Below are 26350 nucleotides of genomic sequence, written 5' to 3'. Positions count from 1 at the left end.
AGGCCAAGACCAAAATGTAAATGCTCTTCATATATGAACATATCGCTCATTTGCTGCAAGACCGGCATAAATCAAAAAACGTGATTTTTGAGTTAATGATAAGGTTGGAGTCAGTTGAAAACTTTTAACGCGTTTTCTGGCAAATCGATTTTTTTGACTTATGCCGGTCTTGCAGAAATTGAGCGATATGTATGTAACACATACATATGTTTTTCGTATCGAACTGACATAAATGCATTTTGTCGCGCAGAAAATAAATTGTAATTGACAATACCCCGCATTTTTGCATATGTATGTAGAGAATCCTACATGTTTACCCAATCATCATTTTCTCTGTCTAGAAATTACTAATAACTTTCACCCTTGAAGATTTATAAAACTGATTATTTGGTTGTTAACTATATACTGTTGGATAATGATACATAACGAGGTTTTTAAATTTATTTCAAGTTGAATTATACAGTTAGACCGAAATTTATTTAGCCAGTAGTTGTGTTATCTAGTAGAAAATTGCGGACAAACCATCGGCTTTTGTGGTGATCTGGCGATTTCAATGCATCTTTTGCTAAAATATGGGTGAATCAGGGCGTTCGCTTCACTTTGTTGCTAGAAAATATTTACTTCAGCACGTCAATAAGAAACCTAAAATAGTTCCAGACACCCATTTTATTATACATAACTTTCTTGAAACCCAAACTTTCTGTGCTCATTAAAACATTTCTAAGAAATTATCAAACCAGGAAGATAGAAATGCTAGTTTAAATTGTTTCGCAGTCTAACGAAACATTTCTGATAACGCTTTCCACAGGTTCACTGTTGACCAAAATTATTTCAGCAACGTGATATTCAAATTAAAATAAAGGACACTAAAATCATTAATTGATTTAATAATATCATTTAATATACATATGTATATGAACGTTGTCAATATAGAAGTTCACCATGATCAGTTTTGAACAATAAACAAAAACTGCAAATTCTTTCAAATGAAAATTACACATGCATACATACATGCATGTGTATTTATATTCATAATATCCAACTAAACTAAATTAATTTAAATTGTAAAACATATTTCAAAATTCATTCATTCATATCATCACAAATATTAAAAATAAAGCGTCATTGTTGAATAACTGTTTTTTCACAAGGTGAAAAAATCCATCTGAGTAACTGATATTGAAATATCGCATATACGAAGAACGCATATAGAGTCATCCAAACTCAAAACCTAGCACATCTTCCAAGCCATATTCGAAGAGTCGAAAATCTTCCAGATAAATCTCATAAAGTCGTCGTATTGCATTTATGGGTAACGGATCGAAGTATGAACGCAAATGTGCACGTGTACTGGATGGCTTGTGACCAGTGGGGAATGTAAGATTGTCTGCACCAGCCAAGTACAATGCAAGAGAAGAATCATCTAACAGCGTCTCATATTTCCCTATAAGAAAAAAGAGAAAATTAATTTACAATTTATTTGTCAGTATATACATATGTATTATTTTAGTATTTGGCAAATGCTCACCTATTACATTGTACTTCATTACACATGGATTGCAGAGATTCGAGATAGGTTCCCAATGCTCATTATACGACTGATTGGTGCGGCTCACCTCTGGCGTAAGCAAATATTGCACAAACTCCGCAAAGCTGACATCGTCGCCATGCTCCAGTGAGTGATTGTTAGCGCCGGCACGAAAAGCCTTTATTATCTGCCGGCCAACACGCGACTGAAAATAGCGCGCGCTCGGCGCATCGCCCTCCAATTTGTTGCGATACGCGGAGAGCAAACGTTCTAATGGATGACGCACTAATATGAAGCGCGTGTACTCGGAGAGCACCTGAGCACGCTCCTCATCGCTGAGCGAATTGAGCTTGTGGAACATGCCCACTGAATGCGCCAGCGAACCAGGTATTTGTAACGGATCTGTGCCATTCTGCCAATTTCCAGTGAGGATCATCAATACACGCTTCCAATTTGTACATGCCACCTGTGCAAAATATATTGAAGAAGTGCTAAATTACTGAGTATGCGAGAGCCAAATTAAATATTTGATTTATGTGTGCGGGTTTGTCGAATAGTGCCAAACTCATAACATTAGATTTGTGTTAATACGGTACATGAGTATTGTTTATCTGAATCGCTCAATTGACTTTGCGCCCATAAATAAAAGCAGCTATGTACATATCATTGTTTATGGGCAAATATTGCGGTCTGATTATTTATGTATTTCAAAATTGCTCGCAGCTGTTTTATTATATACACACAATGCTTTCCACCTTTTCATTTAGCGGGAAATTAAAAGGCAACTACATACACACATTTTTCATATTGAATGGTTATAGATAAATGTATGATATTGATAAGTTAAAAATAAAAATTTGAAATTGTTAAATGATTTTTGATGTTTTATGCAAGTAGTGTGTTACAATGTGCGTTATGTATGCACGTGTGTATGAAAAAATGTGTGCTTCATGAGTCATGCATTTTTCAGTGAATAGAAGGTTTCCACTATCGGTTTGTTTATCATAGATGCGTTAAAAAAAAGTAGGCGTATTTGCCTTTTCTAGTAATTTTGATGTCATCATTTGTCATCAATTCTTAGCAACATTTACCTAACTAAGTAGATATGGTACATGCTGATAAATAAATGTGAGTGCTATTTGTTTACCCTATATAAACACTCAAAAGCATTTTGCATGTTCATATCCGTTTCGTCAGTGTTGCATCTTTGCGTCATGGCTGTTAATTGCAGCGGCACATTTTTATTCCAGTTATTTAAAAGCTTTCACCTTCACGTAGTGCAGTTTAGCTGCGTGAAATACATACATACATACATACATCCATTCATATGTACATACATACGTACATACATCATAAGTATGTATGTACACATACTGCGTATAACCACAGTGCACCATCTGATCTGCCCGTTTGATCGCACTGCTTTAATCACATGGCTGCTTACCAGTATATTTGCGCACGCGCAGCTTGTTCATTTCTAAGCTACTGCTATGCATTTATTACACATCAATTTCTTATTTTTTCTTTTGCCATGAAAATTTCACTTTTCATTTGGAATTGAGTGGAATGTGGCAGATTGGAAAAATATTTGTACATTCATAACTATTTACTTGTATATTTCTATGTAATTATATTCAATTATTAAGGCTTGTTATGACTAGGCTTCATAAGTATGTACAAATCTTGCAATTAATGTACGAGTGTGTACACTCCACGACATAAAGATAGCACAATTAGGCTTTTGCGAAATTTTCTCTTCCAAACATATGCGAAGATTTTGTTTTTCACCGTAGTAACTGTGGTAACAAAAGTGCGCTTGGTGTACATAACGGTACATTAGTTGAAATAAAACAACAACTTCCAAAGAAAATTATGTTCCGTCAAAATAATAGACAAACTGGTAAAATTATGTTTAATTGCTGTTTAACTGTCAATAAAGCTTCTGTTAATTTTTTATATAAAATAACGATATTTATTTCGTAAAACAATAGTTAATAAACTAGATTTCTACAAAAATGGGTCGCTCAATAGCACAGAAGTAAAAATTGCTCTAAATTTTCGTGGAGAATAAAAAAAGATGAAATTATTGAAAAATCTTGAAAATTACGGAAAAGCATGTAGTAGCGGGCGGCCAAAAGCGGTAACATCTCGGCAAAAAAGAGCAATTTTGCATGTTGCATTGAATTATCACCTTACAGCTAGACAAATCGCGGAAAAAGCTGGTGCAAAAACAAATGTCCTGTACATTGCCGAATATTCCGATACCATAAAACGCCCAAAGTTGCTAAAAAAAAACCACTACTTTCGACGAAGAATCGTAAGGCAAGATTGAAGTTTGCTGAAAGTTATATCAAATGGAAGAAAAAATTTATTTTTGATGGCCCGTTTTTGCTATATTTAAAAAAAAAAATTGTAGCGCCCTTATTTACAAACCTGCTCTTAAAGCTGATGCCACAGACTCCGAATTTCGGTAGTAAGTTTTCATAATTTCGACTCGTTGTTGGATCGTATATCTTTCCACAATGAAATGGCAAACCTTACTGAAGATAAATGTCAAAAGAGCGGGGAAAAAATATGGCGTCGTTTGTTGTCTCTATCGGTCTACTTTTGTAGCGTCCCTATTGAAAAACCCGTTATTACCACGATTTGAGAACGGAAAACCTTTTGCTTAGCCGCCGTCAACATGGAGGGGGATGTGTTAAGTAGTTTTGTTTTGTACTGAATAGAAAAATGCATTTTTTTAAGGCTATTTGTTTTTCGTCGCTACATTTTTGTTGTAAAAATTGTTTAGAAAATAAAATTGCACATTGAGTATTTAAAAAATTAAAATTTTCGGCTTAAAGTACACTTTAGGGTCCTAAAACCATCAACTGATGTAGTATCGAAAAGTTATGTAAGTCGTAAAACTTTTTTTGTGTCAAGGTTTGGAATTTTTTCCAAGTAGAGCATTTCCATTTTGATCAAATTAATATAATGCTAAAAATCAACTGTTTTACTACCAAGTCTTATGCAGATTAGGATCCCGATTTTTCCAGATAAGCGAAGTCCCTAGAAATTTTCTTGAGAACCGGTCCCGTGACAATTGGGTCTACATGACCGCGTCAAACCCATATTTAATCCGACAAGGACTGTCAGTACGTCAGCATTCATTAAAATTATTTAGAGAATGTTTTCTGCTGCTACAACCTCAACAACTACAACTTGAGAAAGGTTATTCCGTATGTTAAGCAAGGAGCCGCCATTTTGTAACAAACCGTCAATATCAAGCTTTTTTATACACTCTAATATATGTACATATGTTTAATAAAGCTTGAAAGGGAGAATGCGTTTACTTTTCCTTACTCCCAGAAAAATTGTCAGAACTACGCAGTTACTTTATTGGTTAAAGCAAACAATTTTTTAAAAAATATTCAGCATTTTATTAAAAACATCCAATGAGAATTTTGTTACTTCCTCTTACCATTTCCACACTTAGATCCGTAAAACTATTTTCTTTAACGGTTTACAACTCAACCCCATTTCAATTGCCATTATTTATAACAACGTTTACAAACTAAACGCTAAGGGAGTTGCATTAACATAAAAATCGTTGCAACGGAGTTACCACCGAAGATATCAAAAATAAAAAATTTTCAATACAAGAGCTTGATTTTTATCCGTCAGTTTGTAGGGCAACCACTGTAGCACAAGTGACTCGATCTGAACAATTACTTCGGAGATATCACTGTTGTCTTAGACAATAACCCATACCAAATTTTTTGAAGATATCTTTTAAAATGGAAAAGTATTCCATAAAAGATTTGGATTCCGATCTTCAGTTGTATGTCAGCTAGATGTTATACGCCGCGATTCGATATCGGTGGTTCCGAGTATGCAGCTTTTTGGGGAGAAAATAACATTTGAAAAATTTCAGATCGATATATCAAAAACTGAAGAATACATCGCGGCTATACAGACAGACGGATGGATGGACAGGCAGACAATCATGGCTAAATGAATTCAGCTCGTCTTGCTGATCATTTATATACATATTTGATATGGGCTTAATTTCTTTCTCTCTTGGTTACAAGTTTGTGGCAAACTTAACCCCGTTCAGAGTATAAAAATAGGAAGTAGAGAAATTAACTCTTTTAAAGTATTTGAGACTACTTTTCAATCAACAAATTTGGTATTTACAACTTCTGATCATAAAGTAAGAATATGCTGTAAGGACAATTGTATGAGTTTTTAAAGTCGAGTGGTTCGAAAGATTGGCATTAAATTCAAAGCATAAAAAGAAGCTCTCAAAATTATGACGTTTATATTGTGGAATGCGCATGGAATAATTGCCTTCAGCGTTCTTGAAAATACAGAATATTATTTAGCGATATTGGAATCAATCAAAACATTAGCCAATTTCCATGATTTTAAAAACTAGTAACATTTTCCTGTTCTCAGACAGCAATATAATACTGGCGCGAATAGAGGGAATGAAAGTCAACTCTTCACAAGCGGTAACCGCCGAGACTTACACCGATTTTCAAGCAAAACACTGATCGCACCAGAAAACTTGTATCGAAAAGTTGAAAAAAACGCCACCATCTGACAACTATTTGAAATAACAAAGTTGATTTTTTTTCAAAAAAAAAAATATTTTTTGGGTTTCCCCTACTATTTTGACTCCCAACAGCGATGTTTAAAGTATCTTAACATATGTTGTTTATTATATAAACAATTTACAGCCAAAACACCTGACCTAGTACTCAATTATTAGTATTCACAAATACAATTATACAAGGCGCATCAAGGGAGCATTTCAAAAATAATTTATGAATACTAATAAATTGGGTATTTCAGCGGTCGATTGGCAATAAATTCCTGCCTGCTAAATCTCATGTCAAACTTTATTATCAAAATATGCGAAAATAAATCTTTTCCGTAAATTTAGTGTATTATCTTATGGTAAATCCGTTTTTATTAGGGAAATAACTTCTAAAAACTTAATGCATTATAAATTAAACGTTTTAAATAAAAAGCCACTTCTGTCTCAACAATTGATTAGCGATTTATCAAATTTTAGAAACTATTAATGGCTTGCATAAACACTAATCAACGAATCGATAAGATAACATATTTAGTTGTAGGTTTATCGACAGCACTAATAAATGTCTTGTGGAGTAGGTACTTAATAATCGGAAAAGAGCTCCAAACATGATATGTAAATATCTGAACCTATTAATTGCATGCAAACCGATTAAAATATCTACATACATATGCACGGCTATGTGATAAATATGGATAGATTTGTATAAAAATTCAATACATAACGCTGGTGTTGGTTTTTAAAATACTGGCAAAAATACTACTTGAATCATTTTCACTTCCTGCTTTACGTACTAAATATACATACATACATACATATGTATGTAGAACCCCTTGGCCGTTGAACGTTTACGTGTATGAAATGAATGAATGAATTTTGAATTTAGCATAATTAATTTTTTTTTTGGTTAGTGCTCAATTCCTTTAATTGAATAAATATAATAAAAATCCCCATACAAATCATTGCTACTCAGCACGCTGGCTTTTGACACAACAAAAGCGCTACATGCCGCAATTCTTCAATTGATTTACGACTTGGCGTGGTTTCTAATGCGCACATGAACTATACAAAATTTTTACTGATCGTTGATCGATGTATGCCATTATAGAATTTAAGCATGTACAACGGAAAACAGTGGTGCTCAAGTAAATAGCATATGTACCTAATAAAAACTATTTAAATTGATGAATATTCTTTTTAAAATGGTATTCAAATAAAGCCAAGATATTTGATTACTTCACTTCTTAAAATCAATAGTCGTTTTCAAATTTCAATAACTTCTAAAAGAAATCTAAATATAAAATGAATAATTTCAAAGCATATCAATATGAAACTAATACATACTATATAACAAAATTCTCTTGCTACTTTTTTTCAATACATCGCCAAATTTTACAACAAATTTTAAAAGAAACAAAAAACAGACATCAACGCTGTGGTGGCCACATCTTCAATTGATACAGAACTACTTTCAAAGTTAAGCTTCAATAGTGTTCCTAATAATTCACTCGAAAAAGATTCACAAAAATGTACAGTGAGCTCTTTGCCCTCAGTAAGGCTAGCCTCTCCCTAGTTGTGGTGGTTCTACCAGGCCATTGCACAATCGGCGTCCACGTTGTAAGGTTGTGAGTCCTACCGAAGGCCTTCTGCAGATGAAGCTGTATGGAAGAAGACAATGTGGAAACAGCTTAACACTTCCTTCTTAATCATTCCACTTTTGCGAGATTTAAGTTTGAACGCTTGGAAGCTCATACCTTCAGATATCCCACCAAACTTGTGAGAAAGAAATGAAACGCCTGAGAAAATTTGGATTGGCTACTTGACGCTTTGTTGACTTATACGATCGAATAAAGGAATTCTATTTTTATGGCTTCACAAAGGACTGTGTTGAATAGTTCGACTATGTGCGAACTGTGGAGCAACGATCAAGCCTTACTAACACATACAACCTGAGGAAATTATTCAAAGGCCAACTAATAGAAAAACTGATTGCAACACTTCAAAAACTACCCCAACTGAGGAAACGACGACTTGCAGTTTCGTAATCTTTCTCGCCTATATAAGAAACTATGTAATATCCCCACTTCAAGCTCTGATTATCAGCTGGTTATTACTTTTATTCTGATTACTACCTCGCTTAAAAAACTGGTTTTGTTTTTAGCAGTACTGTGCATACATATATGTACATATGTACATGTGTATAGATGTATGTACATATGTATGTATATGTATTACAAAAATACATTATAGTATGTACTTTAATTTCTTTGATGGAATTGCTCGTGCCGTAATAGTTTCTTACATACCGCAAATACAAAACTATACACACATACATTCACATATCTACATATGCATGTACGAGCAAGGCCAATGACGAGGTTTGTCAAACTCAGGTGACACGCAGGGATTTACGACTGCCTACAAAACATATAGCGGAAAATGTGAGAAAGAATTTCGATTATATAAGATTGTACATATGTACATACACATGTATTTACATGTTGTCACTACATACAGATGCAATGTAAAATTGAACTGATTATATTCCTAGAACTGTTGATTGTCGGTATTTCGCAGGACGTACATACATTCTATCAATCTAGGCAAACTAAACTGCATATTTTGTATTTGGAAATGTTGCATTTATTAACGAAAATTTCGTTGCATCAGGGCAACAATAAATGCTAACTCATTTCACTTTTTCCGGCCCCTTAAAAACGCGCACTCAGCGCCCAGCCAGCAGTCGTCAGCAAGGTTAGCGTCCATCAATAAGTGTGTTCAAGGTATGTTCGATTTAAGTATTAATTTATATCCATGTTTCGATTGATTTATTTTGTTGATTCATATGTATGAATTAAGAGGCTTTAAGCAAGGCTATTTTATAGTAACTGCGGTTGAAGCTTGAAATTTGCGAGATGGACTTAAATATTTTCAAACAAAAAAACAGTATTGAAAATTCCAATAAGCATAAAAAATTAAATTTGTTTTGCCTCTTTCGTTTTTTAATTTTACACGAAATAAACTTTAAATTTTTAGCAAATACGATTTATTTTACATTTGTTTAGTATACATACATAACTTATACGAGTAACAATCTCGACTATTTCAGTATTTCAGAGCATAAACATTGTTTTTATTCACTAACCTTCGCACTAGAAAAACAAAGAATATGAATCTCTTAATATTTCTGAGAAAAAAGTTAAAACCTCAGTGCACTAATGTACAGTCAGGTTCATATTAAATGCAGTGCGAGTTGATTATATGCTTCTGTGCAAAATAACTAATTTATTTGAAATTTTGCTTTAAACCGTATTTTCAGATTAACATAATAGTATATAAAATCACTATTAATCCAGGCTCGGATATAGTAACCGTAATTCTATTCTATGCCATAATATCCAAATATTTAATAACAAACATAAAAATTTTAAAGAAAAAATGTCGCGATCTACAAAAAATAATTGGTGCTCAACGAAAGCAGTGTTAAGTAGTCTAAAATTGAGAAATAAACTTTAGACATGTGGCAAAAAAAGAATCGACAGACAAATCCATTGAATTAATTAGTTAAAAGGCAATCAAATATTAGTTCACTGAACGTTATGGAAGGCATACACGCACCAATTATTGTACCAATTTCATCGAATTGTACAACTGATTGTTACGTATATATATGGGGCAGTTGTATGGGTTGTACAAACTGATTGGATGAAAATCAATTTTTTTTGATATTTTGTCAAGTTGGTTGTGTTAGTTGAATCGTGTTTGGGTTGGTCGTGCGATTTCAAACGATTTCGCCATTTTATTTCGGCTGTCGAAGAGAACTTCCGAACTCATGTTTAAGCCACGAAGTGAATATTCAAAATGAAGTTGGCCTCAAAATTGTATTAAAAGTTGTGTCGTATGTAGCGACAAGGGCAATTTCTACCCCAACTCAATCAACCAACTAATTGTTGTGTGTATGCCATCCATTAAGCATGACTTGAACCATAATGTCAGTACAGGGAGATTCAGAATAAATTTGTTAGATTTTTAAGCCCAGCAGCCCAAACAAATTTATCACTACTAAGCATTTGACACTAGAAAAAGAGATTTGTATTTACGAATACCCACATAAGGTGGTCAAACCCAGAATAGCGAAATATTTAACGAACGGTTGACAGTAAAGGTAAAGTGGTCAGCAGGGAACTCTAACCTAATCAGTATGCCATTTTTGTGAACATAAATGTAATTATACATTTAGCTGGTAGTCGTTTATGAACACATCTACTTACATATATATAAGAGTATTATCATCTTCCTATCCCTTAGCTTCAATATTTTAACACTTTACGTGAACTGTCGTGGCCGCTAAATCTGTTGCGCATAGAAATAGACGAGCACATAATCGCTTTTAAAATTTTCATTAACGTTGTGGCTGTAATTAAATAGACATAATTACTTGGCACTTACCCTGCTAGAAAAAAACCAATTATAGTGGTTCTCTAGGGCTTACTATGAATAAAATTTTAGATTCGTTTGAGAGTTTTACAATTATTTTCTTCTTCTTTCTAAAGCAACAAAACAACTAATATCATTGGAATGCGAATGATCACCGGAAAAATTACTGTTATTAATTAGAATAAAATCGGTTAGGCTTGAGAAAATGTAAGGCAATTGCTTGGTGTTTGCATTCCGTGAATCTGTTACTTGACGCGAATTACTGTGAAGATCTTCAATGTCACTTGTTGTGAATAAATGAAATTTCCGACAGGGTTAATAGGTGTACCAAGTGTGGCGACATACTGTGTGATGAAGAAATACATTGAATTACATTTGCATATACTCTTTTCTATTTTTGTTAAAAGGAAAACTATTTTTTATGTATTTACAAAATTATACATTTGCATGTTACAAATCATTTACAGCTTTATTTTCATAAAGAAATAAGTGTATCATTCTAAAATATGCGATTATGTTAATTATCGGTCAATTTTGAATTTCATATAATTATGTTGAATACAAAGTATATTATTTCATGAAAATATTAGCCACTGGAGAACAAACTAATACCTGAAATTAGTTAATTCAACTCCGAAATTTTGTTTAATTAGATTCGATTAGATAAGTAAATGAGGATTACACTGCCACCTAGGGTCTATTATGTTCTCTCCTGAGTTAGAACGTCTCAACTAGCCACAGCAAAATGATAAATTTCAATATATTCCTACGTTCTATTGAGGCAATGGGATCCCCATTTAGAATCAAAGATCCAAGAGCATTTATCCTCCGTCGATGAGCAGGTGTTCTGGTGTTTCCGACTCCAAATTGCAGAACCGGCAATTCGCACAAGAAGCTAGGCGCATGTTAAATAAGTGCTTCTTGAGCTTACAATTGCCAGTGTAGAGGGCGGCAAGTAGCCTGAGTTTCTCTTGGGAGAAAGGTTACATATTTAAACCTTATAAGGTTGTAACCACTCATTAGCAACTCGGCATGGCGCATGCCTAAGAGTTATTGCCAATGCTTCTCCCTACCCACTGCTTCATCATTGCGGAGCAGCTCGGTTATGTTGTGGGGACCAACCGCAATAAAAAATTTTCCGGTCTATTCAGTCGTTCTATACACTCCTGCACCAAAAGCGATTTGATCTCGTACGCGGAAATCGCTTTGAGTGCCGCTTGACTATCGCTTAGTATACATAGCTATACGTTCATTGTGATAGTTGAGTTCGAGTTTTACCTCTACTAATAAAGATCTTCAACGATTTTTTGTACGTCTTATTTCAAAACATAACCTAAAAATACTAAATCAAAGGACTTTAAATTTATAAATGTATATGTTATGCATTTTTCATGTTAGAAAACCACGCTAATACTTTTCCAGGAATTATACCTTAATTTCTGCTTCAAGTTATATAAATTTACTAGAAACTAATGGTTATCGTAATGCTTTCGTAATTGTAGTTTCCAATGAATTGTATGAATATAATTTGCTATCAAAACGCAAACACACTCGCACAGTTTGTTCTAATCAACATCGACACATTGAACTTTAAACTTTGCAGCTCGAAATACAAACACATATGTATTTCTGTAGATATAGACACGCACGTGAATGTATTTGTGTTTTTATAATAAATAGCAAAAAGCTCTAATCGCTGTAATTCAATGTTCAATAATGGCTGTATAAATAACTTTTAATATATGCTAGTTGTAATTATAGCTTTGAAAACTATTTACACTTCCACAAATATATCAAAAGCTGTTTAGAAAGTAAATAAATTATATAAGTTGTTTGCCCATATACATACATACATATTTTATAATTTTTTTTTTTTTATATGTACATATATGTGCATAATTTTATAAATAATCACTTTCCAAGTAAATATAGTATATAGCATATAGTTGCACACATTTGTACATAACGGTAGCGCAAAATGAAATTAGTGCACGAAACAATTGCAATAGCTTTTGAAATAGTTCATGTATTAAAAATAAAAAAACGGACATGTCGCCAAGCCAACTCAAACAAGTGTGGACACCTCATGCCTTCTCTTGAATGTCAAAAGTTTTACAAACGCTTCTGGATGTATAAATCAGTATTGATAGTTCCAGTTGTAACAAAAGATCTGCCTCTTTTACCACAGCTACAAATTGCTTGCCAAACCAAAAATTTCTTTGAAATCCTTGAATTTTTTTGTTTTTTAAACTCCTCTTGGACATTCTCTCTATTATCTGCAACAAAAAAATACACACCAGGAAGCTGAGAAAGTCTCCTAGCACATACGTCTCATCATCTATAATGCAGCAATTAAAATTTTTGTAGAAATGAAGGTGAAGCCGTTTAACTCGATCTTTTGCGCTGTTATAAAACTTTCTGAACTTATGCAAGCTTTCTCCTTTTTAACTCTTCTGACAAAAATTTCAGAACACTGTAGTTTTTCGCTATTTTTCTTCCTGATATGTTGGGCTTTTTCGCAAAAAACGCTATTCGTCTTCTTAACAGGGTTTTTAAAACCTTTCGTTCTACTACTTTCTTGCTTCCTATTGGAATTCAGATCTTTGCCTAACGTTTTAACAAAACACGACACGGTATTCTTGGAAACATTGGCTTTTCTAGCAGTTGTTTTCATTTTTCGTTACAAAATCGAATAATTTTTTCGCGCACTTCTAGTGGACTACTCATTTTGAAAGCACAACGTATCGACTGCTGTTGAAACTTCACAGGAGCATTGGTTTTTATTTTGTGATCAAATTGAAAGGTGAAATTGTCCATTTCATCTCCTTAAAAGTAATCCCCTCCCGCTCCAATACACTTATGCCAACGAATTTTCCAGTCATCATGGCACTTGGAAAAATCCTCCGTCGTGATGGCCATCAGAGCCTTCTTCGATTCAGCTTTTATATCCTCAATTGAGTCAAAACGGTGTTCTCGGAGTGGTCATTGCTGAATAGCCAGAAGTTACACGAAGGTAAATCAGACGAATGTGTTGGCTGCGGCACGATATTATTTGAAAATTAATATTTTTGGCGTGAAATTTAGCTTAGATGTCACTAACAGTACTACCAACTTACGGAAAAAAATCTCTGATTCGCGAATCCCCCCGGGAAGTATAAATTAATTCAATTTGATCACATTAGTATAGCGTTGGAAAAGAGAAATTTTAAGCTTCATTCAACCAAAAAAATTAAATTCGGGAAACTTGAAAAAAGTTACAGCTGCTCCAAAAAGGAGTGAAAATAATGAGTGAAATTCGCTAGATTTTGACATTTTTGTATAACAAAGGGAAGAACGCCACGCAAGCCACCAATGAAATTTGTGAAGTTTACGGAGACGATGCTGTATCAGTTCGTGTAGCACAACAATGGTTCGCTCGCTTTTGAAATAGAATTAGACCACAATGGTACATTATTATAAATATAAAAAAATATTTTATATTATAAATATAAAAAAATAAGTTGAAGTTTGATTAGAAATACGAAAAGGCTTTTTCAACCACACAATAAATATAAATGTTAGTCATTTCAAAAATTACTTTTAAAACTATGTATATACAAATTTTATTTAAATTAATTAATATTCGAAATATTTTTTATGAAAAAAAAGTCACTCCCCACAAAAATATCTATAATTGTGATTGTTGGGACTCTCGAAACCCATACCACTGCCTACCAACTGACAATAACACACTCACTTCACTTGACTTCTGTCTTTGTTAACTTGTTTTCATGAAATCGAGCAAACTTTTACAAGAATACAGACTTGAGTGCGCACTAATCCTCAAAAGAAAAACTTATCGGTATATACATAGAATATCATATACTTGTATAAATTCGACATATCTGGAGGCGCTCAAATCAAAAATCGTTTCATGTGAAAATATCAAATAGTGTTTATTTTTAGTTCCTTGCTCTGTTGCAATGATTTTAACACCGAAATTTTTTTAACTCATATTTTGTTTACGGCATAGTTTTTCGGTGTAATTAGATACTCAGCAAGAAATTTAAATTTCGAATGTACTTAAATTGTTATTTAGCATACAAATGCACAATCACATATACATCTAATCCACGTTTTGAAATACTTATGAGGTTTCAAATATCAATATATTTCGTGGCGTTATTTTGTGGATACACGCAGTTAATATTAGCGCTGTTATTGTTCTAATTTCGATCTTAATGTCATGTTCACAATAATAATATATATAATATAATACAGAAGCGATAACGTAAGTAAGTTTTGATATATCCAAAAAAAATTATGCGAAACCAAAAATTTTGTACTCGCTGAAGTGAACAAACTCAATCGCAACTATTAAAATATTAAATTATTATTTACTGACCACATTTCGTTGGCTTGTGGCTTAGATTTTCATGAAGAAACAAAAAACATAAATTGCATTTTATTCGTTTTCGAATAAAAAAATTTCAAAATATGTATATTTATGTATATCTATTTCTACTTATTAACAACTCAAATTAAAAAGGAACAACATGAAAAGGTTGTTGGATACAAAACTTTATACTAATTCCTGAGGTATTAGTCACAAGGGGAATTGGATTAAGATAAAGTAAAACCTCTTTGAATAGCTTAAACCTTATGATGTTTACGTTTTATATGATGAAAAAATAATATTATAAAATTAAAGTCAAATCAAAAAGCAACAGAAATGGTAAGGGGCCTATACGACCGCAACAGCAGCTTCAGTACCAGTACAAGCACAAATATGAGTCTGCCTTCAGAACGAAACGAGAGGAACACTTATGTATACATATATAATATATGTATAATATTTATTGCTAATTCCACATTATCAACTACCAATCCGCGATAATGTTTTGTTTAAGAACGCTCACCTTAGGCACATAGCAGTAAAGAAACTTGTGCTCCTTATCCACAATCATATGATCCATTTGCTCATCCGTCAAATCATCCAGGGTGCGAGCGCTATAGCCCAACGTTTCACATTGTTTCTGCAAATATTCCTGTCGCTGTATATTAATGGTCTGTGTTAGTTCCAGGCTGTGTTCGGCGATTTTCACATTGTTATTGTTGCCTTCCTCAAAGGCGGCACGGTTGAGGTCAACTTGCAGCATACATATAAAAGTAAACGCGGACAAAGCGATCAACCAGGACTGACGGCAGCAAATTGAATTCACCTCCGCTGACGGCATGATCATCTCTGTATTCTTAGGCTGGCGGCTGGCATACATGCGTCGTTGCGACACAATACCACGATGCGGTTGTGTGTATATGTGGTTTGGTGGAGATTTCGTGATTTTGACTTCTTACTTTTTGTGCGACGCGGTGGTAGTAGTGGTGGCGAAATGATGTGTGACATGGAAATCTTGAAAAGCTTTAACATTTGAATTGCGGAGGCTTATGGACGTACAATTTGCTTTAAACAATGTCGTTTGGTTGGCACTACTGCACACTTTCAACTTGCTTCTTAATCTTTATTAATATTTTTTTTAGATTTCGGATTTATTTTAAACTAGAATATACATTTTTTGGTAACTTTATAGATAGAATGGTTGCACTGATTATTGCCGGCGACGTTTGTAGTATATTTCACGTTTGCAAAAGCGTAATGTTGAACCGTTTTCTATGCCGCATTCACTCAACAATTTACGTCCGTCGTGGTCGAAAAGCGGCGTTTTGGTATGAGCATCGATCAACATGAAGGCGCGCCATAGAAAACGCCATGAAACCGTTGTTCGATGTGGATGACCGCAGCGCGTTGTGGAGTAGACGAATTCTCCGGTGCTTCTGTTCGCCGCCAACCAAGCGGCATTAGTTTCAACCTGTTGTTGGCGTTGCTGACATGCTGCCACTCTGTTGTCAGTATGGTCGGAGTTATCGTTGCTATTGCTCGCATTTCCAGTTTCTTCGGACATATGTCGTCTGCGTCGTCGGCTTTCGTATCGCTCACGCAACTCTCTTTTATGTTGTACACGTGCGGTTGATTCGATTGCTCTCTTTAAATTAGCTATTGTTGGATGTGACTGCGCCAACTAATGGAAAAAGAAAACAAAAAACTTAGATTAAAGCCTCTGTAGGCGCGAAAGGTTTACGAACAACTTTTACACACATACATATGTACATATACGGAATTTTTAAATAACTTAATTGCTTGATTGAACTTTTGATCAGCAATAAAATAAAGAAATATAATTTTTTAAGTAAGTAATATAAAATGTAAGTTTATAAAGTTTGAAGTTGAAACTTTTAAGTTTTTATTTAACATCAGCAATCATAAAAGCTGGGAAGTTTATTAGACAAACAGCCGTGTCTAGAAAGGTGTAAGAATAAGCCACATTAAAAGTCACGCCACCTTAAAATGACACACTAGCTGACACTTTAGCTTTTATTCATATACATATATGTAAATACATACATACATACTACCTTTGTATTCATTTACAGGTATATTTGCGCATCAGCAATATAAGACAAATAAAAAACGTGTTGTAATAGGTGAGCGCTCTTATGTTTTCGTATTTCATGAACGCCACTGTAGGAAAAATATAGTTGTGGTAACTAGCAATAACCGTTAACCGGTTTTAATACTTTTACATGGCAACAATTAAAATTGCAATTAATACGTTTACACGCAAATATGGTTGAGCCCTCGAAAATTGGTAGCAAACAAACAATTTTGAAAAAAAGCACATTTTCAGACATGGTGAACTATATATTATATTCATACTTTACCTGAATCATACTTTTTTCGAATGCCACCCATGAAGATATCTATTTATACTCTTACAACCTGTTGCTACAAAGTATTATAGTTTTGTTCACCTAACGGTTGTACGTATCATCGAAAACTAATCATGATAGATATAGGGTTATATATAGTATATATAAATGACCTGGATGACGATAAAAGTTAAAATCTGGGTGACTGTCTGTCCGTCCGTCCGTCTCTGCAAACTGTAACTTGCGTAAAAAATGAGATATCTTGATGAAACTTGGTATGCGGGTTTCCTACTAAAAAAAAATACCGAGTTCGTAGATGGGTGTTATCGGCCATGCCCACAAAACGACATTAAACGAAAACGTATAAAGTACAAAACTCAGTCCTAAATTAAGATAGATAATTTCAATTTGGTTTTGCAAAAGTAAGCGTGGCGCCGCCTTCTAACAAGTTTAATGTACATATCTCCTAAACCACTAAAGCTAGAGCAACCAACCGCCAGTAAGGGTACTGTTCAAAACTACCAAAATCGCAATAAATCAATAACTAATTACGCCAGAGACATTGAATTTTACCTCCGAGATGGTATGAGACGGCTTTATGAGAGCCGGTGTGGATTGGACGATGGGCGTGGCATTGCTCACTTTTTGGTGAAATCAAATATCTCTGAACCCGACGTTTAGTACGTGACATTTTCATCATATTTTTATGTCACAGTGCTAAAATGAGCGAAATCGGACGCCATGCTTCAGTTTTCTATAACTAATAAAACATCAGAGAAACTGCGACCACCGTTTGTATAAATTATATTAACTAACGACAGCAATCAGGAGGACCACTGCATTCATTGCCGCTTAAAAGCATTTATAATATAAAGATAACAACAAATATGATAATATGAACATATATGCATAATTGACGCAGTATCACTACTATAGACGCAAACGGCTCAAAACCTTGAACTTGAAGCATAAATCATCAAGAAATAATGCTCTGTTTGCCAATTAAGATGCTAAATGTTACTTGAGGTTAATTAAGCTGCAAACTTTCATTTCTAAAAAAATCATTTAAATAAATTTAAATTTCAAACAATCATTTAAGCACTGATTTTATTTATGTCTTCAATGTCTCCATCCCAGAGTAGAATAGTTTTGTGTTGTGTGTATCACTTAAACTAAACGAATTCCTATTAAGCCGTTTAGAATTTGCCGCCATTTCGAAATATGCAAAACTTTATGTCAAGAGTATCGGGAAGATGCAAATATATGTATATATATTTATTTGTAAGCAGTTCCATTCTACTTGCTGGGGAATACTATCTCCAATTATAATTTGTCGCTACTCAATTTTATGAATACATATTTATGTATGTGTGAATTTACTTAAATCAATTAATATTTCTACAATAAATTCTTTTTTTCTCACTACAATCGCTCTGTCATATTGACCCAGATTCAAAAGTAACGTGCTAAGTGATTATGCTTATTTGCTCAAAAAGTTTGCGTATAATAATCCAAGAACAAAATTTAAATTCTTCTGAGAATCAAAACAACAACAACCATCTAGAAGTTTTAACGGGTGGGCCATCTAACGTTTTAAATTATAATTATCTATATTTCGACATTGGAAACGTCAAATACCATTCGGAAAGTGACAGATATTCAGTAAAAAGTCTAAAATTTACGAAATGGGCCGCTATTCACTAGAAGAAAACTGGGAAATATTGAAAACTTTTTTCCAAAGTGGTGAGTCTTCAACCCAAACGTCAACGTTCATTTCCCGCGCGTTCAACCGAAAATATTGCGGCTGTGCGGATTTTGGTCTGGCGGAATCATCGGCCCATTTTTCTTCGAAAATGAAGAAGGAACCGCCGTAACCATCAATGGTGAGCGTAATCGCGCAATCTTAACCGAATTTTTCTTCAAGCAAATTGAAGTGGAAGACTTGGACAACATTTGGTTCCAGCAGGACGGCGCTACGTGCCATACAGCAAACGCTACACTCAATCTTTTGCGCCCTATCTTCGAAAATCGCATAATCAGCAAAAGAGGTGATGTGAGTTGGCCTCCCAGAAGCTGCGATTTAACTCCACTGGACTATTTTCTGTGAGGAGCTGTTAAAGATTAATGTTACGCCAACCATCCAGAAACAATTTAAGACCTAAAGCACGAGATTCAAACTGCTGTAGCTGCCATAAGGCCTGAAACCTTCGAGAAAGTACTCCAAAATTGGGTGGATCGGATAAGCTACTGTAAACTCAGCCGCGGTGGTCACTTGTCCGAAACTGTTTTCCATAAATAAATTTCATAAAACAACCTTTTAAATAAATGTTAGACCTTTGAAAAATATCAAGCCGTTTTTTTTTATTGACTTTTTAAATTTAAAATTTTATATGGCTCACCCTGTAGTATATTTTACCTTTAAGTGATTTGAGACTAGTTTTATATTGATAATTGCTTGTAGTTCTTTAATTTTTCATGTTTCGTATTCATTTTACCGTTATTCTTTATAATAAAAAACATTGCAAATTAACCGTCAGTTTTCAATTCAATTATGAAGAAATGAACTTAGAAAACACATTTACTTCGTTTGCCCCGAAGTTATTATACACTTTACAAATATACAAGTTTCTATGGTTAAATGGCTAAATCGTCTGAGCTTGTAATGCTGATCATTTACATATGTACACATTTGTTATGGCCTCAAAATTTTCCTTCTGGGTGTAAATATATTAATATTGATAGTAATTTAGTAATTTCTCATATGAAATTTTGATATTACAGGAAAACGTTTAACTCCCTAAGGTTAGGTTAGGTTAATCTGGTATTCCAATAAGACACGCAAAGACCAGTTATAGTCTTTTGCAATACCAGATGGAGTTCAGTTGCTAGGTTCATGAGGACTAGTCGTCCTTTAGGATACCTGCGCTTGACGTGATTTTTACCAGATTCTGCGGTCCCACTATCAATACCTTCTCCAGTGTATCATACCGTGGGGACCCCAGAAGCTTACAGCGTAGTCTTGCCAATGCGACATTTCCTGGAGTCTTCTCGATATGTCAGTCCCATTTTCCTACAGTCTCTCTTATCGAGTGCCAATAGGAATTTTGTGTACTTCCGATCTACCGTTTTGCACATGACTTTTGCAGTTTTGCATCAAGGTAGCTCGTTCCATCGGGTTTTGATTTTCTTTACTATGCTTCTGTCCAGATCGTCGTATAGACAATGCATGGGTTTCCCAATGTTGTTCGCGTTTTCGGGTGTTAGTCGTACACCATTCTTGGCAATCTCGTCCACTATTTCATTTCCCTCGATGCCTTTGTGGCCTGGCACGCAGTAGAAGTCAAGTTGCCCGCTTCTGGCAACCCTTTCCACTGCAGCCCTTCTTCCCAAGATACTTACTGCTTGACTGTCTACGTAAATGTTGACTTTGGAATTGCCTGCAGGTGCATTAGAGGCCACCTCCGCGGCTTTCGCAATAGCAAAGACCTCAACTGCAGCTGCCTTATGCCTAACTCTGGATAGTATTATCCCCACACCAACTCCATCGTCTCTTTTCGGTAAATTCACCTGCAGCCAGTAACAGTCCCGCCTATTTTTCTGCGCATTTTTCAGCGAAGACAGGTTTAGTACCATTTTAACTCCCTAAAGACCGGGAATCAATTGATATATAATTCGATTATATTGACTTTACAAACCAAATTTAAAACTAACTTCTGTGTTAGATAATTGGATTTTCGAGGAACTAGTAATTATCTGAAAGCAAATTTAATTTGCAATTATTTCCTCAAAAATTAACATTCGGGTAAACCACAAAGAAATACTTGAATAACGTACTCTCAGAGATTAGGTAAGGGACTTTTCAAGTAAACGGCCCTACCTAATTGAAAAATACAGAACTACAATACAGATTGCATCGCTATGCAATTGAGTTCAATTCAAATTTCTATTTGATTTTGCCGATATATATATATTTTTTGTAAGTAATTTGTTCGTTTTGCAACAGTAAAGTATAAAGCGCTAGAAAAGAGTTAGTTCTTTTATTACCGTTCTCACGAAAATCGTGTCTATATAATCGGAACAAATCCGAACTGCCAACTCCGCCGCTACAACAGCAATATCTATTATTACCATTTTTGAATATGCCTCTACTTACAATTATTGTTAGTGTTGATAAGCCATCACGTTCAATATAAATTGTAGTTGCATAACCATTCGCTACCGCTATCTGAAAAAATAAGAGAAAATTACAATATGATTTTGGGTCAAAATATAACTATTTATGTAAATTGCATTTACTACTTGTACAATTAAAAACAGCTGATAAAAAATATATAATAATATCTACTATATTAACATTTTTTTGCAAAAAAAAAAAAAACAAATTCCCTAAGAAAGTTTTCTTAGGGCATCAAAAATCAACGAACAGAGCCGCACAGATTGTATCGAAGATGTACCTAATTTATAAGAGATAAGTGCAAAGTTGTAGGAATACAAACATACCCACATGGTATGCACGTATAATTGTTAAGATACTTCACTTAAGAAGGATTTTTTTCCTTAAATAAATACATAACTACATACATTCTCAAAAATGTTGTGTCTAGATTTCTAGTCGACCCAAAAAAGCGATTCTAAAATTATCTACTATTTGAAAGTAAATATAATTACCTCACCATGAAGTTCTTCTGGCGTTATATCACATGGAATATCTGAGAGTACCTCATCAGATTCCAAAATTTGTTGCAGCTTAAGTTCAGTGGCCCGAACTAACAGTTCATGATCTCTCCTTTCAGCATCCAATTTAGGAATACGTTTTTTCTTACCCGGCTTTTTATCACCCGGCGTCAAATGACGTTGCTCACGTTGATATTGTCGCAACAAATTTATTGGCATTCTTTTTCTATTTCTTTTGCGGCGCATATTATAATAATACGTTACACCTATAATAGGAAATATGCCTACACAAATCTAATATTTGTCTTATTAAATATTTCTGAATATGTCACATATGTTGGAATCATGGTTGGAATATAAACAAACTATGAGGTAGTGATGTGTCGATAACAGTGCTAATAAAAAGATAACGATTATTTATATCGGCTAATATCGACAAATCGATTTTAAATCTTAAATCCCAGGGATCTTGTGTTATGTTTTTTGTACCATTTTCACTTAAAAAACAAAAATATGTTAATTATCCTATGAAAGACAGGCGTTACCAGTAAATATGCTCTCACAATAGTCGGTTATACGATAGCTGCACTCCTACTGATTAATAATTTATTTGGTTTTTATGTTTCAGATGCTCAGAAGAGTCAAAATTAACAACGGCACCGGGAGTCATCTTTTAAGATAGCTTTTTTTGGACGTCATTTTTAATATTGTTAAAAAATTTTTTTATTTAACAAAAATATATTTTTGTACTTTTCATAAGTATATAAATAAACTGCAAAAAATTTTAAACTGATTCCTCTTTTTTTAAACCTAAAAAAAATCCAGAAAATACCCTTAATTTGAAGGTTCTAGACCACCGGGACCCCTTAAAGTCATCTAAAGTGAGCCCAGGAAACCTGCTGTTTTGACGGGTTCATACCATAGGGGAAGGTGTGTTAGATGAAAGAGGTGTTTAGAGTCATGCGGGACATATAACATACATATATTTCGTATGTTGGTGTCGATTCTGAATAAGTATGTACTAGTTTGGGCTGCTACATTAACCACAACAAAGTTGGCAAGGGTCTCTATAATATGGGGGCAACTTGTGTGTCTAAAGTTGGTTTCGTCTGTATTCTTAGGGTTGTTGTCAGTCGTATTATTTTATATTAAAATCCAGTCTATAATCCGTCCAGTTCGTTAATATAGTCGCCGTGGATTTAGTGTGGAAGAGTGTTGTAGTGAAGAAGCTATTAAGAGAGCCTGAATGTCAATATCATACAATCAGCTAAGTATCAGGCTATGCGAATTCCCTCAAGTTGTTGCAGAAAATTCGAAATAAAGAACCTAAGCAGTAAAAGAAAGAAGCACCATCGTACGGACCTGCTGTTTACTCTTATTAACAAAGAATTTTAACCTCGAAAAAATATTATATAAAAAATAATACATACATAACTTTTGAACGTAGAGTGTTTGATGTCTTCTAGTATTAAAAGCTTTTGAGAAGAATATGATTGTACTCTCAAAGCGTGGTTTTTAATTTAGGCTTGAAGCTAAAGGCATTTGTTGCTTTAACGATAGAAAACATTCCTAAAGTAATTTCGTGAAATTGTACCAAGTCCATTCCAGTTACTTAGACCCGACTGTCGTGGGAACGGAAAGTCCAAGTTCTTTTGTGGTACTGTACACTTTCCGGAAATCATGTTAACTGTTTACGATACTCAGGTGGTGAGTGAAGAATAACAAGCCCTCAAGTGTCTTCACTACAGGGCAAAAAAGAGTTATAGGATGATAAGACTTCCCCAGGTTAGCGGATTTCTTAGATTTAAGTTTGGGGAATACCTTTCCGACTTACCACACATCGCGTAATATTAGTCAATCCCGTTGACTTTAAAGTGTTTTCTTTCGTACGCTAACGAATACGATATTACGAATGAATTCAATTCGACCATTATCAAGCTCACAAAGTCGTGATTTCCAGAAGAAAGAAATTTTGAATTGTTTTTCACCTTCTTCGTCTTCGTTTAACTCCAACAATTACAACAAATATTTTTAAATGCCTGATTTTACTTTTTATATGTTACTCAACAATCACGTTTGCTTCTTTTTACCTCATTGAATACCTTATTTGATACAAAATAAAAGCATTAAAATTTCTTCTTGACAATAGATAAATCAGATTATAATTTTCATTAAAGATAGTATCGCCAAATTGCGCTATTTATTTTTTATATATTGACATGAGCAATTGCGGTAAATATGTAGATCGCAATCCGACTTTGCGGGCAGCAGGGAAATGTTTTGTCTCGAAAGAGAAGGCGGAAGACGCGCTGAAAATTTTCTCCACGGAAGAGGCAGCGGAAAATATATTGCTCACAAAATGCCGCCTCAATAACAAGAACTTAAACAACGATGTTTTGCCCTTCCAGCGATATATACCAGAGGAAAACATAAAGGAATTACTTAGTCCTGAATTGAAAAAGAGTAGATTTGTTGTATTCCGCGAAAAATTTGCCGAAAATATGTATTTTAAGAAACCTGAACTCGGTAAAGTCTTTCCATTGGACTCAAAACCTCAAAATATAACCAACGATAATACTACCTTTGGGGACTCTACAATACGATCCGAATCATTATATGATCTCATATTACCGCGAAAGTCTCCAGATGAAGTGAACCGCGAATATGTTCGCTGGCATGAAAAGTATATTATCAGCCATGGACATTACTTACCTTCAGAACAATTAAGTCGCCAGTAAGAAGCATTATACTATTTTCACACAACTGTTGAGACTGAAGAAATAAATTTTAATTCTTAGTTATAAAAAACCGTTCGACAAGAATAACCACTTCGGTATAGTTTACGATGTGGACTTCAATGGAAAATATGTTAAGAGAGCAATTCAACAATGTGATAATCTTATTGTTATCAGTAAGGCGCAAAAGCAATTCCTTGAAAGGACTTTGGGCCGTTTGGGACGCAGTATTTATAGGTAAAGGAAATAATATTTTAAGTTGTAATTACACCCTTGACCGAAATTTTGGGCTCTGGTCTGGAATATTAAGTATGTTTATACACTACTCACTTAATAATACTATACTATATACTCTTAGTTTTTAAATGGGACCTAAAAAAAACTTTTTCTCACCTAGATGCTGCTTATTTGGCGGACCCACCAATATAGTACCACTATGGACATGGCTTCTATATAAACTAACCGATCAAAATCAAGTCTTTGTATGACAAAATTTTTAATTTGAATCGGTAATCTCCGAAGCCATTTTTCAGATCGGACGTACAGTCTGACCAATCCAACTCAAGTCCTTGTATGGAAAACTTTTTTATTTGACAAGATATCTTTATTGTCCGCGACCATAGTACAATCTCCGAACAAATTTTTCAGATCAGACCCCTGTAGTATTTAGCTTCCACACAAACCGATCGCTGTAAAAAATGCGCTGTGAAGGGTATTATAACTGCCGATACTAACGCTTATTCTTATTTTTCTTTTATTATTAGAGAAAATCGTTATATAACACCCGAAATGTCTTTCGGTGCACCCTCTGGCGCAGATGAATGTAATGTGAAAGCACTTATGGAAATACAAGATCAGTGTGAAGGAACGAGTCCTCTTATAACTGCATTGGGACATTTAAATAAAGTGCGACAGAAGCTATTCGAACGCCACAACTTTCATATGCAAGATTTAAAATTGGCTTTGGAGAATCATGACATTAAAAAAACAGGACGGTTAACATTGAAGGAATTGTTTGAAATATTAAGGCAAGAGGGCGTTTATTGTAATTCGGAAAAGATAACTACAGCGCTACGTCATTTCAAATTGATTGAAAACGAGGGTCTACCAACAGAAGGTGTCAAATATGAAGAGCTATGGAAGCTCATACATGTACAATACCCAATACCGAAAACTGGGAATATCTCAAAAATGCCACCAAATATTTATAACAAAGAGACCACCTACCGATTACTCTGTCAAGATCGAAACAAACCACCCGCTGAAGCCATACCATCGAAGCACTTCGATCCGGAGAATGCAGAAGAGCCGACAACTGTCAAAGATGTTATATCTCCTGATATTCCAATGCATTTTGGGCTTGCCCCAAGTGATTTCGCTAAATTACGAACCAAAGAGGAACTGCGACGCATATTTAAACGTTTATTAGATGCAGAAAAATTCGATATTATGTGGGAAACTGCGCAAAATAAATTAAAACGTTCAAACAAATTGGTATCAGTAGATGAACTACGACAGGCTATGAATAGTCATAAAGATTGACATTGTAAATTGGGAGACGCAAATCAGAGTAATACAAAGTATTTAAATTTCATTTGAAAACAATTGAACGACAATGCTCGCAGATACCTTTGATCCTTAAACGACTTT

The 26350-nt window shown here is 34.3% G+C and overlaps 3 protein-coding genes across 3 annotated transcripts; 1 reads left to right on the top strand and 2 right to left on the bottom strand.

Annotated features, from left to right (window-relative positions):
- Positions 1–1051: 1051 nt before the first annotated feature.
- LOC120767895 (carbohydrate sulfotransferase 11) lies at positions 1052–16122 on the bottom strand. The gene is made up of 3 exons (XM_040094232.1): positions 15446–16122; positions 1529–1994; positions 1052–1444 (listed from the first exon to the last, which is right to left on the bottom strand). Exons 1-3 carry the CDS (start codon positions 15800–15802, stop codon positions 1215–1217), a joined length of 1053 nt encoding a protein of 350 aa, XP_039950166.1. The 5' UTR covers positions 15803–16122; the 3' UTR covers positions 1052–1214.
- LOC120767896 lies at positions 16003–22321 on the bottom strand. Its single transcript, XM_040094233.1, has 3 exons — positions 21960–22321; positions 21445–21516; positions 16003–16603 (listed from the first exon to the last, which is right to left on the bottom strand). The coding sequence occupies exons 1-3, from the start codon at positions 22209–22211 to the stop codon at positions 16133–16135; spliced, it is 795 nt and encodes a 264-aa protein (XP_039950167.1). The 5' UTR covers positions 22212–22321; the 3' UTR covers positions 16003–16132.
- Positions 22322–24126: 1805 nt separating this feature from the next.
- Positions 24127–26343, top strand: LOC120768079 (EF-hand domain-containing family member B-like). The gene is made up of 3 exons (XM_040094609.1): positions 24127–24699; positions 24764–24937; positions 25465–26343. The coding sequence occupies exons 1-3, from the start codon at positions 24185–24187 to the stop codon at positions 26240–26242; spliced, it is 1467 nt and encodes a 488-aa protein (XP_039950543.1). The 5' UTR covers positions 24127–24184; the 3' UTR covers positions 26243–26343.
- The last annotated feature ends 7 nt before the right edge of the window (positions 26344–26350 follow it).

The sequence above is a fragment of the Bactrocera tryoni genome, chromosome 2 (genome assembly GCF_016617805.1).
Source record: "Bactrocera tryoni isolate S06 chromosome 2, CSIRO_BtryS06_freeze2, whole genome shotgun sequence".
NCBI lineage: Eukaryota > Metazoa > Arthropoda > Insecta > Diptera > Tephritidae > Bactrocera > Bactrocera tryoni.
The sequence above is the reverse complement of the archived record's forward strand: the minus strand, read 5'-3'. Positions and strand labels throughout refer to the sequence as shown.

Coding starts and splice junctions, on each gene's coding strand:
- LOC120767895 (XM_040094232.1), bottom strand. CDS start 15,802: ATGTATGCCAGCCGCCAGCCTAAGAATACAGAGATGATCATGCCGTCA. Junction 1,995..15,445: donor TTTACTGCTATGTGCCTAAG/GTGAGCGTTCTT, acceptor TATTTTGCACAG/GTGGCATGTACAAATTGGAA. Junction 1,445..1,528: donor AATGAAGTACAATGTAATAG/GTGAGCATTTGC, acceptor TTTTTCTTATAG/GGAAATATGAGACGCTGTTA.
- LOC120767896 (XM_040094233.1), bottom strand. CDS start 22,211: ATGCGCCGCAAAAGAAATAGAAAAAGAATGCCAATAAATTTGTTGCGA. Junction 21,517..21,959: donor CAGAAGAACTTCATGGTGAG/GTAATTATATTT, acceptor TTATTTTTTCAG/ATAGCGGTAGCGAATGGTTA. Junction 16,604..21,444: donor TATCAACACTAACAATAATT/GTAAGTAGAGGC, acceptor TTTTTCCATTAG/TTGGCGCAGTCACATCCAAC.
- LOC120768079 (XM_040094609.1), top strand. CDS start 24,185: ATGAGCAATTGCGGTAAATATGTAGATCGCAATCCGACTTTGCGGGCA. Junction 24,700..24,763: donor TCAGAACAATTAAGTCGCCA/GTAAGAAGCATT, acceptor TTTAATTCTTAG/TTATAAAAAACCGTTCGACA. Junction 24,938..25,464: donor TTGGGACGCAGTATTTATAG/GTAAAGGAAATA, acceptor TTTTATTATTAG/AGAAAATCGTTATATAACAC.